This window comes from Nothobranchius furzeri, chromosome 4, assembly GCF_043380555.1.
Source record: "Nothobranchius furzeri strain GRZ-AD chromosome 4, NfurGRZ-RIMD1, whole genome shotgun sequence".
Lineage (NCBI taxonomy): Eukaryota > Metazoa > Chordata > Actinopteri > Cyprinodontiformes > Nothobranchiidae > Nothobranchius > Nothobranchius furzeri.
This window is the reverse complement of record NC_091744.1, coordinates 19451033-19478449: the sequence shown is the minus strand read 5'-3', so window position 1 is coordinate 19478449 and position 27417 is coordinate 19451033. Positions and strand designations below refer to the sequence as shown.

Here is a 27417-nt window from a genome sequence, read left to right as displayed (position 1 = left end):
GACATTAAGTAAGTCGGGGGGAAAAACAACAACAATAAAACATTTTTATTCAAAGCTGTCTCAGGGCTCCTCCCTGCAGTGGGCCCTGGGTAAACGGTACCCTTCCCCCCCCCAGTCCGAAGTCCCTGAGTAGGTGATCAGCTCAGGTTTACGCAGAGCAGAAGGAAGGAGAGCGCTCTGGCCGCACAGGTTAAACGTTCCTACTTTAAGAAAACCGTTAAATTGCGTTGTTTATGTGCTACCTGGGCACTCTAAATATTTATTTAAAATGAAATCAAAGGAAATTGATACTGCACATTTTTAAGGGGTGATAGATGCCTCAGAGATTATTCAGTTATTATTTTTAAGGCGAAATTCTGTTTCTTAACCTCTTTATCCAGGTAAAGGGAAGTTTATTAAGACATTAAGTAAGTTGGGGGGAAAAACAACAACAATAAAACATTTTTATTCAAAGCTGTCTCAGGGCTCCTCCCTGCAGTGGGCCCTGGGTAAACGGTACCCTTCCCCCCCCCAGTCCGAAGTCCCTGAGTAGGTGATCAGCTCAGGTTTACGCAGAGCAGAAGGAAGGAGAGCGCTCTGGCCGCACAGGTTAAACGTTCCTACTTTAAGAAAACCGTTAAATTGCGTTGTTTATGTGCTACCTGGGCACTCTAAATATTTATTTAAAATGAAATCAAAGGAAATTGTAATGGTATCGAATGTTTATTAATTACTATAAAAATGAAAGTGATGGGGAATTTTTTTTAACCCTGTCTGTTTAGCTTGACATCTGATATATATATATATATATATATATATATATATATATATATATAGAGAGAGAGAGAGAGAGAGAGAGAGAGAGAGAGAGAGAGAGAGAGAGAGAGAGAGAGAGAGAGAGAGCCATGCCCCGATGTGGGGGCTGGGGGGGGGGGGGGGGGGGGGGGGGTCGACATGGTCGGGACATAGAAGGGGGTGCGCGGCTAAATAAGTTTGGGAGCCACTGGCATAAAGCATGAGGTTTTGGTTAGTACTTGATTGGAAGAATAACAAATGACTGAATTAAATAGTGGGGAGCCTCTGTCAGTGCACCCCAGGACAGCTGTGGCTACATCGTAGCTCATCACCGTCAGTGTGTGAATGTGTGTGAATGGATGAATGATACACTGTAGTGTAAAGTGCTTTGGAGTCCTTACTCTGAGAGGCGCTGTACAAGTGCGGATCATTTATCATTTATAGTGTTGATCAGGCAGAGCTTTGTTGCATAATGGCTTCAAACACGTATATAAAAGTTAGTTTTTACGTAAACCGTTGGATGAAATTACACAAACTGACTGAGCTCTAGTTAAGGTGCTTGCAATAGTTTGTGTATGTGTACGTGCGTGTGTGTGGGTGTGTGTGTATGTGTACGTGTGTGTGTGTGCGTGCATGTGTTTGGGGGAGGGTACATTGGAACTTTGTCCCCCCCAGTTTGAAAATCCTATCTGCACCCCTGGTATCAATCACTCAGTAGGGGAGCAGATTTCATATGATGACATTATTGATGACGTTGCATTAAGGTTAGGTTTTAATTTTGGTTTGTGTTTTCTGTTCTAAGTGCAATGCTGTAGTGATTATCTTTGGTTTGTTATGTGTGAAATATGTTTGCTATTTAGAATATTTATTATATATTATATTCATATATTCTTAATATTTAGTTATTGTTTGTTTTTGTATATTTGATTCTATATATTTTGATACAGTATATAATGTATTTTGCTTTACATTCTGACAACTTCATAGTAATTAATGTAAATATGTGCAACTTAGAAAAATGAATGTTCAATAGTCGTTCTAATAAAACATGCCTGTTTGTAGAAAACATGCGTGTGTTGGTGGTGGTGTGTGTGTGTGTGTGTGTGGGGGGGGGGGGGGCGCTCAAAGGGGGCTTTGCCCGGGGAGTAATTCCATGTAGAACCGCCACTGTCCATATCTACTTAACATATCCTTTAATTTCTGCCATGCTATACGGGATGCTCACCACATCATTCATTCAAGTAGGTTGTTTAGCATAAAAATCCACCATTTCTTTGCCCTCTACACCCCTATGAGCTGGAACCCACATAAGCCTAACAACATAATCAGTTTTATGTAATCTGAACAAACATTCATATATTTCATATAAAATATCCCTTCTTGTAGCTGATGACATCGTACTGATTGACGTTAATGCTGACATTGAATCTGAACAAATAATAAAATTCCCAATTCTATTTGCTCTATCCACTGTAAACTGAAATGGCTAACATTTCCACTGTATAAATTGACAAACCATTGGGCGTTCTACTCCTATTATATATATCTAAACTTGGAACCTGTTACGATCCAGGCTGTCTAGGGGGCCTGGGGTAACAATTGAGGACGCATGTTCTCGTGTTAAAAGTAACAAAACAACATTTATTTACATAAATATAAACGCAAAACACAGATTAATAAGACACATCAGCAACGCAAAACGAGTAACAACTAAACTCTCATATTAACCAAATTAATACCAACTACAAAAGACCATCGCATAATTTCCTAATTTCCGAGTGACGTCTTATTTAAAACAAGCGAAGGGGTAAAGTTTCCTTTACCCCTAAAAAGGCTAACAGTTAAACACAGAGAGTTTCCTATGCTCCCACCAAAGTTGTCACATTATACTTTAACTTAACAAAACCAAAAGCTGCTGAGGAGACAGCACACCTGAGAGAACCTGCCTGGCCTGCTGCTCCCTGAACTGAGGGCTGGCTGACTTTTATGCTGCTGGCAGAGCTGATCATCAGGATCAGCTGGGAGAGTCTAACTGGGAGGCAAGATTGGAGCCAGGTGCTGCATCTCCTCTCTCTCACACACACACACACACACACAGGGAAAATAAACCCAAATGGCCCTGGGCTGTAACAGAACCCAAAATGAAAACCCAGTTTAACCCTTATTCAACTCCTTTGAATCTTCAGTATAAATCGGAAGGAAAAACATATCATTGATCATTTCACTCAAGGTGTTTGCGGAAGTGACTTCTGCTTGCCTCGTGACCACGGACGGAACCATTTTGCCGAGATAGAAAACAACTCGCTCAAAACCAACAAAACATTTAAACACATTCTCTAGCAATAAAATTCTAATTTTAATTTATTCTTTTGTGGTATTAAAATCTACGGTTAAATATATATATTTGGAATTCTTCTGATTAAACATTCACTAAGCAGATAATAACCCCCCAGAGAAAACACGTTAGTGGTTAGCTCCACATTTGTCCGAAAGTAAACCACAAAACGCTCTTATGTGGTTGATAACACTCATTTCCTTTGGTGACACATGCCTTTTCTATTTAAACAACGTCTAAACATATTTGTTAACCACAATTTTCTACCAAGTATATTTATGTTTGGTTTAATATCAGGTAAGTAGAGTTCTACTCTTAATTAACTGATAATAGTAAGAAAAATACCTGTTTTTATTTTATAATATTAATTTTGTGATTTCAAAATGACTGCAGTAGTCACAGTCGTTTACAGCCAACATTGTTTTCCGAGAGAATAACACAAGTGAAATCAACTAAAGATAATCAAGTCTTCTTTATTCCAGACTCAGTCCAATTCAGAAGTCGAGGAAAAAAACATTGTACAGTTAAGATAAAATGAAATGAGCACAATATGCCACGCCAGCACGAGACACAAATAATCATGAAAAACTCCCTAATCTAAACAGGCATGTGTTTCCACATTGAAATCAGAGACTGTTGGAAAAACTGACTCAAGAAAAACTGGACAGCAAAGCAAAACTCGGGAACAAAAGAAACGACCTCTCCTCCGGTACAACTTAAACTCCTAGAGAAAATGATGTTCACGTCTGTTCTCTTCTTCAGTCTGTTCTGCAAATTCATGTTTTAATTTAATCCATCATCAAATTGTACCTCTCTTTTTAGTTAGTTCTTACTCTTCTTTTAATCATTTGTTTTTTAGCCTGTTTTCCATTACTGCCTCGTTCATTTTTCAAAGTTTTGGTTAATTTGTTACTTTGAATTTATCTTACTCACAGCCTATGCTTGGAGAACACCCTTCCTCTCTAACAGAATTGCATGCACAGAAGCACCAGGTAAAGTTTAACCCCACCTCCCTCTAACCACCGTCCATCATCCAATCAGGATGTCCACAGAGCCTTTCCCTGTGGGGCAGCTTGTCTTTGATCACATCACTATTTGCTTTACTGTTTAACTTTTCCCATCCTCATTTAAAGGCCCGCCCTAATCTCACATCGTGAAATCTGATTGCAGATGCGAACAGCGACTTCTCGCTGTTCGAAGCGCTGAGGGCAGGGCCGGCCCAAGCCTTTGTGGGGCCCTGAACAGGTTTCCCTTGGGGGCCCCCCATGGGTGTCGCACCCGTGGGGGATTCAACACCCAAACTTTTCCAGCAGTTTTGTTCACCTGTTTAAGCACCTCGTGATTTTTATCTTGAGAGGCGCTATAGAAATGATATTTTCTTCGTTTCTTCTTCTTCACCTCCACACCAGTCTGGTTTCTCTACATCACACTCACCCTGTTTGCCTCATCTCCTTCTTCCCCTCCCTCTTCTGTTTCTCTGACAGTCAATGTCGGGTTTAAGGAGAAACAGGAGAGGGAGGGAGGGAAGAGCTTGACTAAATTCATAATTTTACATCTTGACATTAGCTGTACAAAGTGTGAGTTTGATAAAATGAAGAACAACAATTTGCAGAGGTTTATAACAGGCGCGGCGCCAGGATTTCATTTTTGGGTTGGCGGTAATTTTGGACGGACCTTAATAAGCAGTGACTCAAGTGAAGCAGGCAGGTCGCACTAGAAAATTTCGTTTAAAAAGACGTCATACATTTCCCCCCCCGTCATTTTTATTTCTAAAATATGAAGTAAAAACTCCCAATTAAATTTTCATTCATTTTTCATTTGGGGATCCGGTTTGGGCTTATTTTCACCTGCTGCTGATGGACAGATAAGCCTCTGCTACCAAATCTCTTGTTCAAATCTGGCTTTGTCTTCTTAGTTGTAGGATTGGTTTGACTCAATTTTTAAAATGTTTTGTTTGTCTGTTATGGAACCCCATTCCTACGGAAGCGTATTACCGTCAGTGCGGGGAAAAACCTCAGGACTAGTATATCGTAATCACAAGAAATGTTCTCGTTAAAACGTGATATAAATATCGTTTTAACGACAAAGTATCTCGTTATTACGATACTTTCTTGTTAAAATTAGAGACTTTCTCGTTAGAACGTGATTTATATCACGTTTTAACGAGATTTTTTTTTCGAAATAACGTGCTCTATAACTTGTAATAATGACAGGAATAATAACGGTAAAACGGCGACATCTCGCGGGATGTTTGAGTCTCGTCAGGAAGAAACGGAGGGAGAAGAGATGGAGACTCCAATGGAACCACTTTGTGCCTTTTTAAGTCAGCGTAACTTGTCTGAGGAATGTATTTCTGCAATGAGGAGAGACAAAGTAGGTGACACATTTTAGACGCTTACCTACCTGAAGTTAGAATCGATTTAACACAGTTCTATGTTACTGAATGTATCTGCAGTGTGGTGTAACGTGAGGAAATATGGGTTTTCTGTCACAAAGGTGGTGTTGGACGCAGCTGGGTCATAGCTGGGTCGCTGAGAACTTTCACCCACAGATTAAGACCTGAACGCCAGCGAGTCTGGGAGGAAACCATAACATCTGCCACCTGCAGTCTACCAGAAGATGTGTTTACATGAGTTGTACCCAGACCAAGTCAAAACATAAAGTTTAAACTTCTTTTTCGTGATTTTAATGTTAAAATAACCATTATCATTTTGCTCATTATAAATGTGTTTAATCAAATGAATGACTAGTATGCTTTGGGGTAATTATAATGGATTAATGAATCCACACTTAAGTAGATAATGTTGAATGTGTGGTACTGACCTTCACACTCAAGCACACAAACATTCACACACACCCACACACATCTGCCCACAGTAAACTCCAGACACATTTGATGACGCACATGTTTTGCTTTGAGAAGAGAGGTTTTTGGTAAGTTTTCAGTTTTATGAGGCAGTTCGTGTTGGACAACGGGAGAGAACAGACCTGAAAACCAAAGGGGGGGCAGAGCCTGTTGGCTCGTTCTTCCCCCCTTTCACGCTGTTTCTGCCAAGCCAGGCAGAATAGCTGAATCGCGACTTCTAACGAAGACTCATTACCGAGTCTTTTGATTTCTGAGTGAATTAACTTAAGAAAGCGCATCGATAAAACGCTCTACCATCCACGTGTACCGAGGGCAACTCTGGACCGGTTCCGTTCGACACCTACGTCTCCTGTCAGCCGCCGGTGTCATCTGGATGAACCACAACATCCTCCACGGCCCGGATCCGAAAGAGGGTCCACAAGAGTTCGGTGAGACAGAGCACGGTTTTAGCGTTTGATGCAGTTCTCTGATAAGACCTAAGTTTATCCAAACCATCACTTCACTCAGACACCTGTTTCTTCCTGAAGCAAAATCAGACTCACACACGCATTCATGTCACAACATTCTCAATCTTCATAAATTCACCAGAAGGTCTATTTGAGCAAGAACAGCATATAAACTGTTAAAAGATTGTCCCACAAAGTTGCCAATGTGATTGTTATTTCCTGTTTGTCAATTTTCAAAATCATTAGTTTAATTTGAAGAATTAAAACTGTTAATCCTTCAAACTTGTTTCCTCATTGAACTGAAACACAGACACTCAGATATTATCGGCAGTTTATGGATGAAAACAACCTTTGAGTCTTCTGAACAATATAAAATTTGGTTATTGATTTATTAAAATTAATATTCCGAATTAATACGTAGCATGGTTTCTCTTTCATAAAAGAGCATAAATCCATAACGCTACATTTAATGGCGAGCGTATCCAGTCTTCTATATCTGCGATATGTCTGCTTTCTTACATCTAAAAGCTACAAACAACGCTTTTCTCTGTGTTTCACTTTGATGTCTTATTTTGAAATTAACCGGAAATTGTTCCGCTGAAGTCACTCTTCCGGGAGGCGTCCTGGTGGAAACTTGACCGGGAAGATCTCCGATCTCAAATTGACCGCAAATTAGACCTAACTTTGATTTATCCCATCTTCGCCTTCGGAGCGAACGTGTGAGTTGTGCTTTTGACTAAATTCTGTCCATTTTGACGCGCCGCCGCGTCTCTAGTCTAACCTCAGGTCGGAAAGCTACGTTTCCGCTCTGACCATTGCTGGGTGAGCTACCGTGAGCAGCTTATCCTCAGTTCCTAAAATTATCAATAAATTCTCCGAACCTCAGAACCGAGACTAAATTCTCGGACACCTTTCGTCTCAGTGTGTTGACACTGTGGGCGAGCTATTGTGGAAAATATCTCCATTGCATGTGCGACTTATAGAAACCGAATCTGAACGGAATGCTCGGTGACTCCTACCGTAGCTTGATTGCTAGGTAAACGTCGTAAAGCGAAGCATGGCCGTCACGCGTTACTGCATTCAGATTGCGTGCGCTTTTTAAACGGAATGCTCGGTGACTCCTACCGTAGCTTGATTGCTAGGTAAACGTCGTAAAGCGAAGCATGGCCGTCACGCGTTACTGCATTCAGATTGCGTGCGCTTTTTAGACGGTGTTGGTCTTTCTTCTGTTAGACCAAGCACGGGTACGGAGAAGATGGAGTTAAACACCTTTTGAGTTGGCAGAATGTGGAGACAAATGATCAGAAGTCCAGTCACTGTTTTCACCGCTCATGAGGGGGAGAGCCTTTGCAACATACAGCAGGTCCCGCGACCTGCTCCCGTCAGTTGCTTCGGACAGACTCTCGCCGTTCTGCTGAAACGGCTGATTTTTATTGAAGAGTACAGGAATGTAACATACGCAGTTTGCCATACACACACGTGATTCTGCCATCTGCACCTGCAGATGCACGTCAGCTAATAGCCTTGTTAATGAAAGACCAATTCATCCCAAGGACATGCAACCTTGAGATGACCAGGACACATCCTGCAACATCCTTTGCTAACAAAGACAGTTGTTCTTGTATTGAGGAACTGAAGGAAGGAACACTTTCACTCCCTTTTGGAGTTCCTGCAGCTGTTTAGAGCTCATGCAGGAGAGAAGCACAGAGAGGCCTTTGATATTATAACATGATTCCATAATGAAAAAAGTATCATATAACAATGAATAATAAAAGAGCTTATATGAGAGTTACATATATTTTCAATCCCCCTTTTGAACTCTTTTAAGAGTTCAATAAAGATATAAGAAATCAAAACAATAACACCAAATTCCATCAAAAAGAATCCAATAAGCAAAGTTTTAAAATACAAATAGAAACAATCAATCAGATTACAGCTTCTCATATTTCCAGCAGTAAAGTAATACAAAAAACATGATCATATATTTAACTGAACATGTTACAACATGAAAGGATCGCATGCTCACCGTATGAGGGCGAAAAACCCTAATTATCGTACGTCAAATAGGGAAAATTCCCCCATGTCCCCCCATTTTGGGGCGAACGCCTTTTGGCACAGAGTGGGCATGCCTAGGTCATCAATGATCAAAAAATAAAAACAACACAATCAAAAAACTCATAGAAATGAACAGGTGAAGGGATTGTTACATAAATCACTGAACATTCTCACACTCTAACATCATCTTCTTCATCATGAGAGTCATCACTGTCATCAGAGGGTTCCCCTCCCAAATAGATGTTAGGATTGGCTAGTAACAAGGGCATCTGGATAATTGGGTCAGCAGGTGGAGGAGAGATGGCAATAGTTATCAATCTCTGGACTAATTGCCTAAGACAGGGGATACAGCAGCAGCCGCAAGTAACAAGAATGGCAGCGAAGACAGACATGGACACCAGGACGGAGGAAACGAGGGATTTGTATTTACCAAATACATCAAGCCAAGAGTCTACACCAGAGTGGGATTTCATTTTTTCTGTCAAAGAGCGGAGGCCGTCTAAGGCCTTAGTTAAGCTACCGTCCGAGGCCGTATTGTTGGGGATGTTGGTGCTAGCGGGGTATCCTTAGGGGATGTAGGGGGTGAGGGTGGCAAGGGGAGGTCATTACAGAGGAACAAAATAGCCAATGGGATACATAGCAGGATAACAGTGAGAAGTAGGATCAGGAGACGCTGCCTGCACGTGAGGATGGGAGGGAATGGCCAGGACATAATTAGACTTATGAAGGTGTTAATTTAAGAAATTGTATGGGTTGTAGCTGCTGTAATCAGTACCAGAGAACGCGCTATAAGCTAAAATTGCTATTGTTACCAAATCCTCTAAATCAGAGAAATCGCGAAAGTATCTGTCGTTCCACAACCCCAACCTACTGTCCCTGTATGCCAACCGGTTCAGCTTACTTGGATACCAGACTAATGTAAAGGATTCTTGTTGAATTATGTTACCCTCAGAATCTTCTTCTGGCCAGGACAAGTGAGTGATCAATATGTACATTAAGTTGTAGAAATGCAATGAGCACAAACATATATCTAATACTAAACAGGTAAATGAATAATAATATAAAATGAGTAGAGGGTGTAAAATATAACCCTTGTAAGGTAAATGAGGGTGTCAAATATAACCCTTGTAGAATGTTCATAGGGTGGTTACTTCTTCCCCCTGTTGAGGTCCCTTCACTGGCTCCAGGCAGCTGCAGGGGGTGATGATATCACAATTCTCGTCCTGCAGGATGTGGTGGCAGCTTGGCATGCTACCTCGTCCCGCAGAATTGGTAGCTTGGCACGCTACTGTAGTCAGCTACTTCTCTTCCTGGTTTTTGGATCCTTTTTCTGGTCAGGCAGATGTCGGCTGCTTCTCTTCCAGGTTAGGCTCCTCTCCTTGTGACAGGTTCTCTTGAACCTCGGTCAGGGTGCGGTGTGGCTCTTCCGCTGCAGCACACTGGGTCCAATGGTACCAGGAGTCTCCTTTGCCGTCCAGCCGGACAGCGTGTGACGTCCTCTCTGTGATCCTGTAGGGTCCGGTCCACCTCGGTTCCGTCCACTTTCTTTTGGTGACCTTCAGCAGGACCCAGACGCCTGGCACCGAAGGCGAAGTATCTTCGTGTGTGTGGTCTTGGTCCAATGAAGGCTTTCTCGGCTTGTGCAGTCCAATTGATCTCGGCAGATAGTTGGTAGGAAGATTCACACTCTGGCCGGACCAGAAGTTCCCCGAACCGATCGCCTAGGGATTAAAGGTTATGCACAAAAATGTCCTAGCTCTTACTGACCCTAGCCTCTGATACCTTCAACATCAGACACATACAGTTACGAACAGCAAGCGCAATTAAAGGTACAGTGACATCACGACATGGACACACACAGACACACAAACACATACACATGCACATACACAGAGAGAGAGGGAGAGAGTAAGAATGTGTGTGGGAGAAAGAAATGAGTGGGATCCACTTTGCCACCAGCATCTCCACCTGTGTCACAGAGAAAAAATTACAAAGAAATTAAAACACAAAGCAAACAACAATAATTCAATGAGTATAAATGATCAAACTAAAATATACAACCATGCATGGGTTTTATAACAGTTCTGGCAACACTGGAGAGGAAGCCTTGTACAATGAATTCTTAAGATGTCCTTCATCAATTAGAGGTTATAGCCAAATTGTTTCAGGATCCTGAATTTGAATTGGTCAATTTACTCAGAATAGTCCAATGGCTTTGTTGATGTTTCTCAAGGCTCGGCCATGCCCATATAGATAAATAAACAAACAAACAAAACAAACACAGTCAAACACACGGTCCATACACGTCTCTGTGCCCTCACACACCAAGCAAATGTCAGACTGAAGCGAAAGTGTGAAAACACTTAACCTAACGCTAAATCAGTGGAAAGAAAAAAAATAAGACCTAAAGCGTGTAATCAAATTAATCCAACAAAACTTCCCATAACTGCCGTTCTAAACTCATGTTGCGGTGTGATCTCTCCAATTAGAAATTAGGACAACCACTTTTACTATCAATTCAACCAAATAGTTTCAGGTTGTCCCTTACCTAAACTACCTGTCTTTCTTACCTTCTTTCTTTCTTTCTTTCTTTTTTAAGAACACTACTCGCACAAGAAATCCTAAGAATTAATTCACTACTTAAGGTTAATTCATAAATAACGAAACTGCAGTTACAGGTTTGTTTGTGCATAGTATTGGTAATCAGCAGTTTTTTTCCTTATCTCCTCATCTAGAAGTGTGTTTCTGTGCTACTCCTCCATCTACAACACAAGTTAGTATCATCCTTAAAGCATCTGAAATTAAGCTGCATTGCTAAATCAATAACGTGATTTGTGCTAAGAAATACTCCCCTATCCTCTTCCTTTTTCCGGTGGCACTGAATGACAGATTTTAGATCAATTTAACATTTTATTACTATTACGTTTCATTTAATTAATTTAGCTTTTTCTCTCTTATTTTTATCTATTTATTTATTTATGTTATTTACTTATTTATCATGCCATCCTGTGATGATAATCTTAAAGACTTTTTAGCCAATTGTCGTCAAAAAGGCCAATTAAAAATATTATGTTAAAGATTTCACAAGATAAAAATGTGAACATAATTTTTATCGAATGAGGGGTACCATTATTCAATATTTTTGTAACATTATTTTCTACGTTAGAACTTACAGCTGATAGAAAAATATAGGATCAGCTAGGTTTGGCTAGATCTGTTGGGAAACTCAACGGAGCTGAAACAACACTGTTGTCTCGGATGAGATGTTCCATGAATCATTTAGTCAGCTGAATGCCAAATTATTCATTTAATGTTTATTTTTATGCAATGAATGGAATGGGATGGAACGTTACTATAAACTGTCCGGAAATTTGCGCATGTTTGCTCGAAGGAGAGAACTGTTGAAGCCTAAAGCGTTCTCCTAGACTGATAAATAGACACCGTTTCCTTAACCAATGAAAATAAGTGATAACGCTGATGTATTCCGTTTTGAAAAGAAAATAAGGCTTTACTGCATGTCCGCTGCAGCTGAGAATCCTAAAACAATAAAGATTATATTGACGTCCAATGGTGAGTTGGGCTGAAATCCAGGTTACTAATCCTATTATTTATTTATTTATTGTTATTATTATTATCTCTTTTTTAGGCTAACTTTTCCAGTTAACTATGTTCTACAGTAGTTTAGTAAATTTTCCACAGTTCTGACATTTCATCAATTCAACTGGTTGTTGCCAAAAAGCCTTGTTCATTACCTGACTGCAGCAAGCACTCTTTTACTGGGTGTAACCATAGGAAACAGTCTCTTTTGAGCCTCTCTTTGTAAGTCCAGGATGACCACCGTCATTGATTAAAGTTCACATGTTAGCACACATGCTCCCCCTTTTGTACTTTGTTTCATCAGCAGCAGGGCAAATAAGTTTCTGCCTCTTTGTCCATCTTGTAGTGCTCCCCGTCTTGATGTTATAAGTCACAGCTTTTGGTGAGGGCTTCCAGGTTCTCTTTGTATAGAAGTCAGACCCAAACATTCTTTGCAGCTGGTTGTGACAGGCCCACCCAGTAAAGTTCATGCCCGCCACAATGCACAGCAAACGTTTTCCTTAAATATGTTGATTGGGTTGAAATGACAGAACTTTCTCTTTTTACAAATCAAAATCAACGATGGTTTCTAATAATTAGTCAACTTTATTGACCCAAAGGTAAATCTAGACTACTTCCTATGCACAATTTGTTCTGAATCATCAAATCAGTTCTACACAGGTTTTAAACATTAGGCACAATCTATCCCAAATGCAAGATCCCTCCTTTCATTTTTTATTTATCTATTTTATTTTGGGAAAATAACTACCAGTTTTTAACTCAAAACAGCCTGGTACAGTTTCTAGCCAGGTTACAGGAAATAATACTTAGTTTATCTGTTTTTTCATTATTCAGCGTCCCAAAATCCAGCCATTAACGTTAATGGTTCTTAAAGTTGAGGCAAGACAATTATTGGATTTTGTTTTATAGCAAGATTTAACAAATATTTTGTTTCTTGACTGATTATTTGTTAATTTTATGGTTTTCATAAAGATGATCCTGAGAAGTTCAGAGCTGCTTTTCGCAGCACCCTGTGCTATTTTTAGACTATGGGATTCTTGTGTGTAAAAGTGGGTGGAGTCAGGTCCCCAGGCTGAAACTCCAGTCATTCTCACTAGATCTGTCCGAGAGGAAGGATCTCCTGAATACCCTAACCAGGAGCCTTAAGGTACGTTCAAAACACCGAAAAATATCATTTCTAAAGTCACAAATTGCTTAAAACTGCATGTTACACAGAAAAACAGAGGGAGCGAGGGAGTCCAGCTGACTCCACGGCCCATAATCAGACAAAATACTTCCTTTATAACCACAACCATGCAACTTTTGTATTTTAAAGGATTTACTTGTCATCACACTAACGATAAATTCTTTTTCTATTGTTTCCACAGTCTCTTGAACTAAATAACCGTCTAGCAAAAACATGGACCGCACCGTTTCTCAAGCAGCTGCTCCCTCTATTAAAAACTGAGTCATTCAGGAGAAGGTCCAGCGAAAGCAGCATTTACTTCTCATGCAAGAAGACACGCATCCACTCATTCACAAGGCACAGAGACATTCTTTGTTTGTCACAGTCTCTTTTTTTTTTTATTTTATCTCCAGGCCACTTAACCCCCAGATCGGGGTCCCTCACATGCTGCTCCGCACACAAATGATTATCACGCTTGTACACTACATATGTATATATATGTATACACATATACATACATACACACATACATACACATATGTTACTTTAAAAACCTTTTATTTATTAACTTATGGTGTTCTGTTCAAAGACTGATCAGAACAGGGTTGCAGAATTTGAATTTTGCGTAGCTCCAAACATTAATTTTAGCACTGCAGTGTAATTTACATATACGAGTTGCAACTTTTTAAAGCTCTTATTTATCTTATTTATTTATTTTCTGGTACCGCATCAGGCCTTCACACACACCATCCAGCGCTGTACACACACACACACACACGGAGCTCCCAAAACTCTGCTCTGCATTCTGCACTCTCCTAGTGCTGCACTTTCAATCCAGAGCCGTAAGCAGCCTCTTGCTGCGCCTCACACACACAGGCTGAACTCAGCTTACACACACAGTGAAGCTTGTCTACAGCTGTGCCTTTTTCTCTCGATTCTGCAGCCTTCACTTCCCAAATCTTGCTCCAGTTACCTCTACTGTTAACATCTACCCCTTTTTCCTTCATCGCCTTTTCTGCTGACTTTCTCAATAAAACCTTATTTCTCGTGGCTTCAACTGGGCTGCTTGTCATATTTTAAACATTGCTCATTTTATGCAAAAACAGTTACCTTAGAACATTTTTCTCATCTCATGCAAAGGTCCTCGACCTTTCGAATTTAGGGAGCTCTCTTTAGCCTCCCAGGCCCTTAACCCATACCAGGTCCTCGACCTGTACTTTAAAATTTAGGGAGCTCTCTTTAGCCTCCCAGGGCCTTAACCTAAACCAGGTCCTCGACCTGTACTTTAAAATTTAGGGAGCTCTCTTTAGCCTCCCAGGCCCTTAACCCATACCAGGTCCTCGACCTGTACTTTAAAATTTAGGGAGCTCTCTTTAGCCTCCCAGGCCCTTAACCCATACCAGGTCCTCGACCTGTACTTTAAAATTTAGGGAGCTCTCTTTAGCCTCCCAGGGCCTTAACCCAAACCAGGTCCTTGACCTGTGCTTCAAAATTTAGGGAGCTCTCTTTAGCCTCCCAGGGCCTTAACCCGAACCAGGTCCCTGACCTGCATTATTTTAGGGTTCCAACCCCTAAGGCCCTACCCTAGCTTAATATAACCTCGTTATATTTTCTATTCGCTCGTCAGCAAATAGTGTGGTCAGCCACGACCTGGAAAATGGAACTTTAGGGCTCTTCTAATAACCCTGGGCCTCCATCCCTCTTCTGTACTATTTCCTTATCTCATTTATCATTGAACCATTGTAAAATCCTTATCTTATTTTACCATTAAACCATTACAAAAAATCTCTTATTTTTCTGCACTTGTCTCCACTTTCTTCTCCAACTATTATTTTAGGACCACAGCTACTATGATTCTGGACACAAAGGCTTTGGATAAATCCAATGAGCAGTTTTTAGAAATAAGGTTCTGCTCACCTTGTTTTCCACCGCGGTGTTCTGTGCCAAGATCGTTCACTGGGTCGGTTGGTCAAATTGTCCTCCAAAAACTCCTTTTTCTTCAAAAAGAAAAAAATCCTGTTCGTGACGCCAAATTTGTTGGTCTTTCTTCTGTTAGACCAAGCACGGGTACGGAGAAGATGGAGTTAAACACCTTTTGAGTTGGCAGAATGTGGAGACAAATGATCAGAAGTCCAGTCACTGTTTTCACCGCTCATGAGGGGGAGAGCCTTTGCAACATACAGCAGGTCCCGCGACCTGCTCCCGTCAGTTGCTTCGGACAGACTCTCGCCGTTCTGCTGAAACGGCTGATTTTTATTGAAGAGTACAGGAATGTAACATACGCAGTTTGCCATACACACACGTGATTCTGCCATCTGCACCTGCAGATGCACGTCAGCTAATAGCCTTGTTAATGAAAGACCAATTCATCCCAAGGACATGCAACCTTGAGATGACCAGGACACATCCTACAACATCCTTTGCTAACAAAGACAGTTGTTCTTGTATTGAGGAACTGAAGGAAGGAACACTTTCACTCCCTTTTGGAGTTCCTGCAGCTGTTTAGAGCTCATGCAGGAGAGAAGCACAGAGAGGCCTTTGATATTATAACATGATTCCATAATGAAAAAAGTATCATATAACAATGAATAATAAAAGAGCTTATATGAGAGTTACATATATTTTCAACGGAATGCTCGGTGACTCCTACCGCATCTTGATTGCTAGGTAAACGTCGTAAAGCGAAGCATGGCCGTCCCGCGTTACTGCATTCAGATTGCGTGCGTTTTTTTAAAGTCCCGTTAGATTGTCAAACCATTTCTGACACATTCAGTCTGTGTCCTCACAAAACCCGCATTGGCGGTGGTTCTTGTAAATCGCTACGGTGTGTAGAATCTACAGTTTGCTACGTTTGTCCGTCTGATAGCATCTCGGCAGCGTAGGGTTTATTATTATTTTTTATTATTTTATTTTGGACCGGTGATCGGGTCGGCTTTCACAGCCTCCATCGCTCGGATCCATGCCTTTTTCTTCCATCTTGTGAAGTTGTGTGTATTCATTTCTCTATCAACAATTCCTTGTTTTACCCTGTGTCATAAAGTTAAGTAGGCTACGGACAGTCCTTGTTTGTGTGAGACATATTAAGGAATCTGCCCGGAGTTTTACGTCGGCTCAGAAGGTAAAAACGCGAGTTGCTCTGAACTTAATGGGAGATGGACGAGACACGACAAAATCTTTCTTGCACTGTTACACCTGGTGTAAGGTTCTCTGACGTTCTGCTTCCAGAACATGCCATGACGCAGGAGACTGTTCACCGGCCGAGCATCGCTGGTCCCTCCGCCCGCCCGAACGGGCCCGTTTTAGGCGGGTGCCGCCGGTCGGGAGCAGTGGGGACTAGTGGCTGCGGTTCGGTGCCAGCTGCTCGGGGTCGGAGGTGGTTCTGGTCTGCAATTCATGACGTGAATTCATGCAACATGCTGTTTACAGTCATAACGCTTTTTCTTTACTTTTATTTCTTCCAGGGGGTCAAAAACCCACCATCAACATCAAGGTTTGAAATAAACAACACTTTCTCTGCTGCTTTTAAGCTGAATAAATCTCTTGAGCCTATGGTTAACCTCTCTGACAAACAGGTTATGCTTAACCCTTTGTTTCCTAATGCTTCTCCTCTGTCATCCATGTTAAAGGCTGAACATCTCTCCAGCATGGGTGTGAAATCTTCAGGCTGTGACCCACCGCTTCAGTCAGAGGTCTGTTTTACTCGTCAGTCTGCCTCATGCACAAACCAGCTTCTTTATCGGGGCGTGATGGATACGTCAGCCGCCGTGAAACACTTGTGGTCTCCGGACGGAGCTACCATGCCATTTAAGGGGTTTGTGCCCGGACATCTTGACCTTTATGTGAATGACCTTGTCACTTTTCAGTTTGTGACCTCTGCTAATACGGTGGCCAATTCTTTTCTCCTTTCACAGGGGTGTGACTTAGTCTCGGGCCTCTGTGCTCTCTTTCCTGTGATTTCTCTTACAGGTGACCACGACGACACAGAAAACCCTGCGGTTTCCAGCAGTCCTGTGGTCAGTGGCGATATTAAAGGTGGCTCGGTGGTTGCTGCGCACACCTCTCTCACGGGCTCGGGAAGGCAACCCGGCCCGGGAGGTGTAGGTGCGTGCAGTGATGCTCTGCTCGGGGCCCCTCCTGACAAAGGGGGGGTGCTGAGTGGCTCTGAGTTTTCCGTTGCGGACTTCAACCGGTTCGGGGGAACGCCTCCTCCGAGCGGGCGGGTCATTGCAGAAATCGACACTGACCTTCCACCAATTCAGCTGACAACATTGACCTCCGACCCGGAGTTAGGTGCTGCACCTTCTACGGGGCGGAGTTCTAGTCAGTCTGTAAATACTCTGGTTAAACCGGGTTTTTCTGAATCAGTGTTGGAACCTCCATCATTCTTGGGAATAAAGTATTCTTGGCTTCAGTTTTCAGGACAGACCATGTTCCTAAAGCTAGTGTCATGTCTGTATCTGATTCTAAACATAGCTAGGTTTGCTTTGACACCCGTGACACAACCATCCTTGGATCACTCCTTTTCAGAACCTCCAAGTCCAACACCTCCAGGTCTTTGGACATCTGAACACCTACTCTTTCAGCACGATTCAGGTGACAATGTGCATCTTCTTGGTATTAGGGCTTTTAAGAGCTTAAGAACTGTTCTTTGTTATGCTTCTCCTGTCTCACAGACACGGCATAAGTTTGAGAAACAAAAGGGGGGTGGGGAGCCTCCTCCTGCTTTGCGAGCATCATTTTCGCATTTCCAGTTCACTACTATTTCTGATCACAACAAAGTCGCCTCCGTAAAGCTGCAACCCAACTTTGAGCAGGTAAAATCAGGTTCTGATCCAACAGTTAAACCATCAGCTTCGCTCCAGTTCCAAACGGAACCCTCAGGTAAATTCAAACAAGTTTCCCTGTGGGTTCGTAACACAAGATACAAACGGTTTGTTAACCAAATCGCTTATGAGCCTGCTCCCACAGATACGTCCAAACTCGTGTCTCTGTGGGTCCGCAATACCAGATTCAAAACTCTATTCTGACCGACTCTATTCTGACCGGATTCTTTTCCGCTGACTGGTGGACTGTTACAAATTCTCTCGTTTGTGGGATGAATTTTTAACAAATGTGATATCCTTTGGTTTTTTTTTTTTCAGGTTACCTGCCTCCAGCCAGGGTCCTGTTACTAACTCACATCTTTAGGGATTACTAACCTACTGATTTACATTTTTAGAACTGATTTACATCTCTATCTTTTTATTAGTGCTTTGTGTAGCATGATTATATTTGATAGCAAATTTAATTTTATTTTGTTACTATTTCCCTTAAAGGGCCACAAGCAAGTTTGCCCTTCATTTTCATGATTATTTCCTTTATATATATGCCTTTAATTAGTGCAGCCTGCTGAGTTTCACATATCAGTTAGGATTTGCTTTCTTTTATTTGTGTTTTCTCTGCATCACGTTTTTATATGACACGTAGAACAGGGTGCAGTACATTTCTTCTTTAGATAATTCACAAAAGGCATCCACATTTTCCCAGAGGCACCCATAAATAGGTTTTGATTGATTTCTTTGTTTTGCATCAAATGCTATCTATCGTGTGGGCTGTCTCACTTTGTCTCCTTCTCCGAGCTCGTATGGACTACATCCCATCAGAGGGGTCGTCTTCACCATCCTTCAACTGGTTTCCTGTCGCATGGGGCTTCGGTCGTGGTTCGAGCGGTGTCGAGGTCGTCACTGGACTTCGCCTGGACTACGCCTGAGGAACACATCACCTGCCCAGCTCCGTGTGACACACGAGCTGCTTATCCTTTGAATACCTTTGCATTATTGCTGATGAAAATTAACTGCTATTGAAATAGCTCTGCTTTCAAGATTCCCTAAGTGGATTACTTTACAATGATTGCAACAGTTTTGGCCTTAATCATCTGATCAGGATAGACTCCCTTCTACACGAGACCTGTGGTGACGCTTCATCGTTCCTGCCTTCATCTGGGATGTCTACCTTCACGAGTACATCACGTTATTGTGGTTGTGACGTCAGGTGGCCTCTGCTTGACCTCCATGTCGTCACAAAAAGGGGGGAATGTAACGTGAGGAAATATGGGTTTTCTGTCACAATGGTGGTGTTGGACGCAGCTGGGTCATAGCTGGGTCGCTGAGAACTTTCACCCACAGATTAAGACCTGAACGCCAGCGAGTCTGGGAGGAAACCATAACATCTGCCACCTGCAGTCTACCAGAAGATGTGTTTACATGAGTTGTACCCAGACCAAGTCAAAACATAAAGTTTAAACTTCTTTTTCGTGATTTTAATGTTAAAATAACCATTATCATTTTGCTCATTATAAATGTGTTTAATCAAATGAATGACTAGTATGCTTTGGGGTAATTATAATGGATTAATGAATCCACACTTAAGTAGATAATGTTGAATGTGTGGTACTGACCTTCACACTCAAGCACACAAACATTCACACACACACACACACATCTGCCCACAGTAAACTCCAGACACATTTGATGACGCACACGTTTTGCTTTGAGAAGAGAGGTTTTTGGTAAGTTTTCAGTTTTATGAGGCAGTTCGTGTTGGACAACGGGAGAGAACAGACCTGAAAACCAAAGGGGGGGCAGAGCCTGTTGGCTCGTTCTTCCCCCCTTTCACGCTGTTTCTGCCAAGCCAGGCAGAATAGCTGAATCGCGACTTCTAACGAAGACTCATTACCGAGTCTTTTGATTTCTGAGTGAATTAACTTAAGAAAGCGCATCGATAAAACGCTTTACCATCCACGTGTACCGAGGGCAACTCTGGACCGGTTCCGTTCGACACCTACGTCTCCTGTCAGCCGCCGGTGTCATCTGGATGAACCACAACATCCTCCACGGCCCGGATCCGAAAGAGGGTCCACAAGAGTTCGGTGAGACAGAGCACGGTTTTAGCGTTTGATGCAGTTCTCTGATAAGACCTAAGTTTATCCAAACCATCACTTCACTCAGACACCTGTTTCTTCCTGAAGCAAAATCAGACTCACACACGCATTCATGTCACAACATTCTCAATCTTCATAAATTCACCAGAAGGTCTATTTGAGCAAGAACAGCATATAAACTGTTAAAAGATTGTCCCACAAAGTTGCCAATGTGATTGTTATTTCCTGTTTGTCAATTTTCAAAATCATTCGTTTAATTTGAAGAATTAAAACTGTTAATCCTTCAAACTTGTTTCCTCATTGAACTGAAACACAGACACTCAGATATTATCGGCAGTTTATGGATGAAAACAACCTTTGAGTCTTCTGAACAATATAAAATTTGGTTATTGATTTATTAAAATTAATATTCCGAATTAATACGTAGCATGGTTTCTCTTTCATAAAAGAGCATTAATCCATAACGCTACAGTGGAAATGTCTACTGGTAATATTAACACCCAGTTTTAAATGATATTTACTTGAATTTTACTTGTATTTTACTCATCTAAGCCTAATGTGTTCATAACCTATGCTTGTTATGATTATTCATACGTTTATTCACTTTTTATTGTGTGGCACAACAGAGCAGTAACTTCAGAACATTATAAATTATGAAAATCTAAAAATATATGTTTTTATGGATAAATGTAACATTTTAGTCTTCAGCTTCTGACATTTAGAGAAGGTAACCCCTGTCCATTGTGTAGAAATGACAAAGCTCTAGAAGGAACACACACAGTAAAATATTATATTTATTGTTTTGCTCTTGGAGAATAGGTATATAATGTATCAAATTGTGCTATAAAGTTCAGCAAATATGTGTTTAGTTAAAACTGTTTATTTTGTTTAATTTTATTTAGAAATAATTTCAATTTTATTGTGATTATAGACTGACGTATCAGCTATTGCAAGCATGGATGATAACAGCTTGGCCATCTATGGTGACAGGATTGCCACACGGAGATTTTGCTCAGATTACCAAAGAAAAGGTGAGAGAGATGTGCAGCGACAGACACTGCTTCAAAAACTCAGAAGAAAGATGGGAATTGACAAATATCAAGAGGAGTCGGACCATGAAGAATCATATTCAACTCGTAAACACTCTAAAGCCTATTTAAGGAATAACAAGCTGGCTGTGAGAAAGACAAGAAAGGTTGAGTTAGGATGGATACATGAAGGCAAGCAACAACGCAAGAAAAATGGAGGAGGAACGAGGAGAGTGGATGTGCCAAAAGAAGCAAAAAAATCTGATATTTTAAGTGTTGCAAAGGAGCTGTTTTTTCCAAATGGACAATCTAAAAAGGGAAAACTGGAAGATTTCACTTGTAATATTTTAGATTATCAAGAGGATGACATTTTAGAAGAAGACATGACAGTAGGAGAACTTTATTTCCTGCTGAAAATGGGAATTTTAAGATTTTATCTTTGCACAAAGGAACGGAAAGAACTGACAATCACAGAACTCATCAATGTGCCAGATGAAAGAGTGGAGAACGATGAACCAGAAGACAAAAACAACTTCTCAGAGTCATCTAACTCCTCTGAGGTTATGGTAGGACCTTACACCGGTGAACCTCAGGCATGGCAACTTGCTGACACTCTGCCCCTTTCATCAGATGATGAAGGGGAATCTGTGAGTTTTAATCTACCATCAACTTCCCTGAACTTTGTGAGTCCTGTAAGTCAGTCACTCTCCAACAACTCTGCACCATCTACATCTACTCCCACTGAGAATCCTGCATCTCCTGATATGGGCCCAGTGTTTGTTTTGTCCAGTCTGTCAAATGATGAAGGAAACTTTGTGATTCTTGGTCAACCATCATCTGCCCATAACCTGGCAAATCCAAACAGTCAGCCTTTAACAATCAATACACTGCCATCTACTTCCAGTCTAACAGAGCAACCTACACATACATGTATGCTACCTGCACCTAATGTCAGTTCTTCAGTTAGCGAAGCACACAGGAACACTGAGCTGTCTGGATTCATTGGACAAAGCTAATGGATGAACTAATCACACAGTTCAAAGATCCCAACTTGCTCACCTACCCTTTGAAATTTATTTTCATAGATGAGAAGGGAGCAGATGCTGACGTCTATTCTGCTTTCTGGACAGAGTTCCAGGATTGTCTTGCTGAAGGGCAGGACATGAGAGTTCCATTACTTACACTGAGGTGGCAGGAGGAAGAATGGAAATCAGTTGGACGCATTCTTGTTAAGGGTTTTCAGGATCATGGCTATTTTCCTTGCCGTCTTGCTCCAGCTTTCACAGTGGCATTAGATTTTGGGGAACACTCAGTGTCACCTGACTTACTGTTTGAGTCTCTCCTCTCTTACATCAGTCCAGAAGAAAGGGATCTTGTGAACAAGGCTTTACTGGATGATCTTCTCGGTGATGAACGTGATGAACTGATTGACCTATTAGATCGTATGGGTGCTAAATCAATTCCAACAAGAGAAAACTTGAAAGCTGTGCTTTTAAATGTTGCACATAAGCTTATCATTCAACAGCCAAAGTATGCTCTTGAAAAAATATCACAAGTTGCAAGAACAACATCTGCACATGCCTTCAGAAGCTAACTGAATATTGTAGAAATGTATGAGAACATGAAACCTACAGCGAGAAAGGTTCTTAAGTTATTTGAAGCGAGTCCCGCTACACAAGCTGAGAGCCAGAGTCTGAGGTACTTACAGCAGTATGTGAGAACTGGATCAGGCAGGCCTCAGAAAGTTTCTGCGATTTACCGCTGGCTCAGATGTGCTTTGTATTAAAACATTGAAGTTCTCTTCACATCTTTAGATGGAGTAGCACGACGGCCTGTTGCGCATACATGTGGTCCAGTCTTGGAGCTACCATGGACTTACCTGTCTTTCCCAGAGCTGCTTGTGGAGTTTGACAGCATACTGAGCAGCCAAAGGTGCTTTGACATGGACATTGTGTGAGATTGAAGATAAATATCATGTTAAGATCTTTTCCATGCCAAAAAGGCTCATTTTTAATGGAAAAAATGTGCACTAATATATCTAAAATGTTTTGATTCAGGTGTTATCGGTATGCTACGAAGATCAAAACGAAAACTTGCATTTCACTCAGGAAAATAGACATGATTATGTCTGGAACACAAACAAAGGCAATGCACAACTATAGCATGAATACGGTTTTGTTATTGCTGTCAGAAAGTAAAAAAAAAAAAGATAATAACACATAAATAACTAGTTTAAGGGGTCATATTGCAGAAGACCTTAAGATTTTTTTAAGTTAAACAATATAAAACATGCTTTAAATCTCAGTTATTTTTATGTCATGTTTTTGGAAAGAGCATCATTTTTATTTTATATTCCTTTCTGAGGTAATGCATTGAGCATAATGAAGTCCAGATTCACATCAAAGACTTACTTTAAAATTGTTTCTGATGTTTATTTAAGTTTTTCCTCATGTTCAATCTTGAGATTTTTATTTTCACCTTTGAGTGATTCTTCTTGAGGGAAAACCTCCATCCAAAAGGATATTTCACAGCATTTGTTTGATGCACGTTACTATGTCATGTTAATGTTCCTCCACAATCCTTTACTGTTACATTTTAGAGGAAAAAAATGTTTACTGTATCTTTGAAAATGCATTTTTCACAGAGATTGTTCAAATAAAACTCAAGTGTTTACCAAAGGAGTGACACTTTATTTTTCAGCTCACTTTACCATTCCCAAATCACATTCATCACAGTTTAAAACTCTGATTTCCGTGTTCAGTTACAGAGAACAGGAAAGTCTTGCTTTTATAAATAATGAAAATTATATTTAGAATATATATCGAGCAGTGAGTAAAGGTAGGATTGTATTTTGTTAATTCTCCATTTGTGTCCCGACATATTTTTGCTGTCATTCGCAACAAGAATTCTCCAACATCAAGCTGAGCAGCAACATTCTTACATCATGATGAGGGTCTAATTTAAAGCAAAATACATATAAGTTGATGAAAAGCAGGAAACATTTTATTTTATTTTCCATCAATTGTCTTGACTGCTTATCCTTTACAGTTTGTGGAGAGGTGTCTATCACCAACTGTCTGCAGGCAAGGGGTGGAGCCACCATTGGCACATGACCAGTCCTTTGCAGGGCAAAATTTCCTTTAAAAAAAAAAGCTAATATCACAAGCTTCATAAGTTTGTACGTATGCAAGCTCTTAAAAATAAGTACAATTCAACTGCTTCATCAGGTGTGGAGGGTGCATGTAGAACGTTTTCTGCCATCAGAATGCAGGATAGTTCAAACACTGTCTCATCACATGGGTATGGTCCTCTCTGAAGACATTGTACTTTACAAGTTTCCACTGCTTAATCAGAAACCTGCCTCAGATAATTTTGTCCAAAAATCTGTGGAAGTTTGTACATCATGTAGGGTCGGCCACTTGGAGCAGTGACATTTCTACACCGACGGATGATGTGGGTGTTCCATAAGTGAACAACGTTTTGGAGTTCTCCCTGAAAAACAAGCAAAGAAACGTCTTTAAGTACATACCGTATTCTGCACTTAAGTGCACATCCTTCCTTATACAGTATTTATCACTATTAAACTCAAACACACCTCAATGATGTTCAGACAAGTAGAAAGAACCAGCTGCTTATCCAAGAAGTCACCAGTGAAGTCATCTGAATCCTTCAGTTTTTGAAAGCGGTTCATCCAGTACTGTGCATGATGTTTCCTTAAGAAAGCCCACCAGCTCTCTATACGCTGGTTGTGGTTGCTGGATCCTACACTGAAGCAGTTTATGGAATAGCTGTCATCATGATCAAGACGTAAAAATCTTTGTATGTCCTCCATTGTGCCATTCTCTGTCCCCATGTCTGTACGTATTCTGGTTGCAGTGCCCCTTCTTTTCTCAACTTCTGAAATAAAATATCCAGCAATAACTTTGGGATTACGGTTTGTGGAGTATGCATGAAGCCAAATAACCATCCTGGAAAAACCATCCACTGCCCCACTGATACAAATTCCATATGGCTTCAGTTTATCATAAGAATCCACATGCCAAACAAAGTTTGGTCCAGGATTGTGGTACAGTCGACGCCTGAGGCGATTGCGCTGCCTCAACTCCACCCCTCTGGGATCCAGAATTTTCAACAAATGTCTTATTGTATTCTGAGTGACAACAAACCCCTCCTGTATGCATCTAAGGTGTTGCAGTTTGTATCCATGTAGTTTTCCAAATGTTTGTAGCTGTTCTACAAGAAATAATGCAACATCAAGAATGTCACTTTTGTTTTTTCTTCTGTGAAGCCTCAGTGTTGACATAATCCTTTGAAGTGTCCGGAGGCTGATCACTATTCCATCAACAGCGCTGAGTGACAGCAACATTTCTTGATGTTTTAACCCTAATGAAAAGTATGCCCTAATAAGGGAATGCAATCGTTCCCTGTCTGCATCCATGAATACCGTCGTGGTTTTCTTATTCCTCCCAAAGTCTTGAGGTTAGAATCAGATCACTGGAGATGAGCTGGACAGCTGTCATCCATGCATTCAGCCTCAGAGATGCAAATCTGTAAATAAAGCAGTTATTTTTACCTTTTACAGTTGTTTTTTTAATGAATTAACATATGTTTTCAACACACTGAGCACAGATTAGTATAAAATCAAATATTTACCTATTAAAGCATGCCAGTAGTTGACTGGATTAATTAATGGAGCTGATAAAGGCAGCTGTCATTAACCTGCTCATGAAGGCTAATAGAATGTTCTGAAGTTACTGCTCTGTTGTGCCACACAATAAAAAGTGAATAAACCTATGAATAATCATTATAACAAGCAAAGGTTATGAACACGTTAGGCTTAGATGAGTAAAATACAAGTAAAATTCAAGTAAATGTCATTTAAAACTGGGTGTTAATATTACCAGTAGACGGCACCACACTGCAGATACATTCAGTAACATAGAACTGTGTTAAATCGATTCTAATTTCAGGTAGGTAAGCGTCTAAAATGTGTCACCTACTTTGTCTCTCCTCATTGCAGAAATACATTCCTCAGACAAGTTACGCTGACTTAAAAAGGCACAAAGTGGTTCCATTGGAGTCTCCATCTTTTCTGCCTCCGTTTCTTCCTGACGAGACTCAAACATCCCGCGAGATGTCGCCGTTTTACCGTTATTATTCATGTCATTATTACAAGTTATAGAACACATTATTTAAAAAAAAATCTCATTAAAACGTGATATAAATCACGTTCTAACGAGAAAGTTTCTAATTTTAACAAGAAAGTATCTCGTAATAACGAGAAACTTTTTTGTTAAAACGATAATTATATCACGTTTTAACAAGAAAATTTCTCGTGATTACGAGATACTGGGCCTGAGTTTTTTTCCCCGCACTGACGGTAATACACTTCCGTACAGAAGCACAACATTGTTTACAGTAATTTAAATTTTTTCCATTACTTGTTCTACTCTTATTTTAAAATGAGTAAAGTGAAGTTAATCATCAATGTTTGTCCCTCTTTAAATGCAGTTGTACTCTAACAAATATTCTGTGTTGTAACAGATTGTGCTAAGGGATTCAAAGCCGGTGGGGGTGCCAGTGTACGTGTGGCAGGTGCAGCCTTGTGATGTCATGTGGCAGCTCAGCTCTACCAGACGGCACATTTCTCCCAGCTGAAACTCCCCCCCCCAGTGTTGAGCTGCACAGAAACTGAACAACAGTGGCACAAAACGGGGACCAAGGTTACAATCTTTTAATGATACTATTATTATGTGTATACATATTTCTGTTATAACCTTTAAACTTGTTTTTATTTGGAAACAAGGTATTAAACCAGGTCCAGTTAATGACATGGTCATCATATCAGCCAGACAAAGAGAGAGGAGACCGGTAGAATGAACAAAGTATGTTTTTCTTTCTGGACTGCATGCACACACACACCCCATTTGACTTTTGTTTTTCTTCCCCAGAAGCAGTTTGTAAAAAGGAGTTAGCTTCCCCGATGACAGACAGCTTCATTCTGAAGGTGCAGGAGGCGTACCACGGACTTGGTGCAGATGAGGCTCCGGTGATGACAACCATGGCTGTCTCTGGTGATGTACCTCTGGTTGGGTCCACGTTTGGTTTGGTGCAGGAGGGAAGCGGGCCATCTTACCAACTACCAGTGAGGACGGCCCCAGACTGGGACCCTCTGCATGTGCATTTGTGTTTACTGAACATCATCATTTCACATCCCTCACAACATCATTGG

At 40.9% G+C, this 27417-nt stretch overlaps 1 protein-coding gene and 1 long non-coding RNA gene across 4 annotated transcripts; both read left to right on the top strand.

Moving 5' to 3' along the window:
* Positions 1-3498: 3498 nt before the first annotated feature.
* On the top strand, positions 3499-6703 carry LOC129164286 (uncharacterized). The gene is made up of 2 exons (XR_008563889.2): positions 3499-3818; positions 4045-6703. It is a non-coding gene; the product is annotated as an uncharacterized lncRNA (long non-coding RNA).
* Positions 6704-7086: 383 nt separating this feature from the next.
* On the top strand, positions 7087-20580 carry LOC129164285 (uncharacterized). Of its 3 annotated transcripts, XM_070550180.1 has the most exons (3): positions 15855-16356; positions 16464-16728; positions 16865-20580. In XM_070550180.1, exons 2-3 carry the CDS (start codon positions 16645-16647, stop codon positions 18263-18265), a joined length of 1485 nt encoding a protein of 494 aa, XP_070406281.1. In that variant the 5' UTR covers positions 15855-16356; positions 16464-16644; the 3' UTR covers positions 18266-20580. The 3 variants fall into 3 exon arrangements, with proteins under 3 accessions (XP_070406280.1, XP_070406281.1, XP_054599787.1); XM_070550179.1 differs by lacking the exon at positions 15855-16356 and adding an exon at positions 7087-7140 and having other exon boundaries at positions 16464-20580; XM_054743812.2 differs by having other exon boundaries at positions 15856-16356; positions 16464-20580.
* The last annotated feature ends 6837 nt before the right edge of the window (positions 20581-27417 follow it).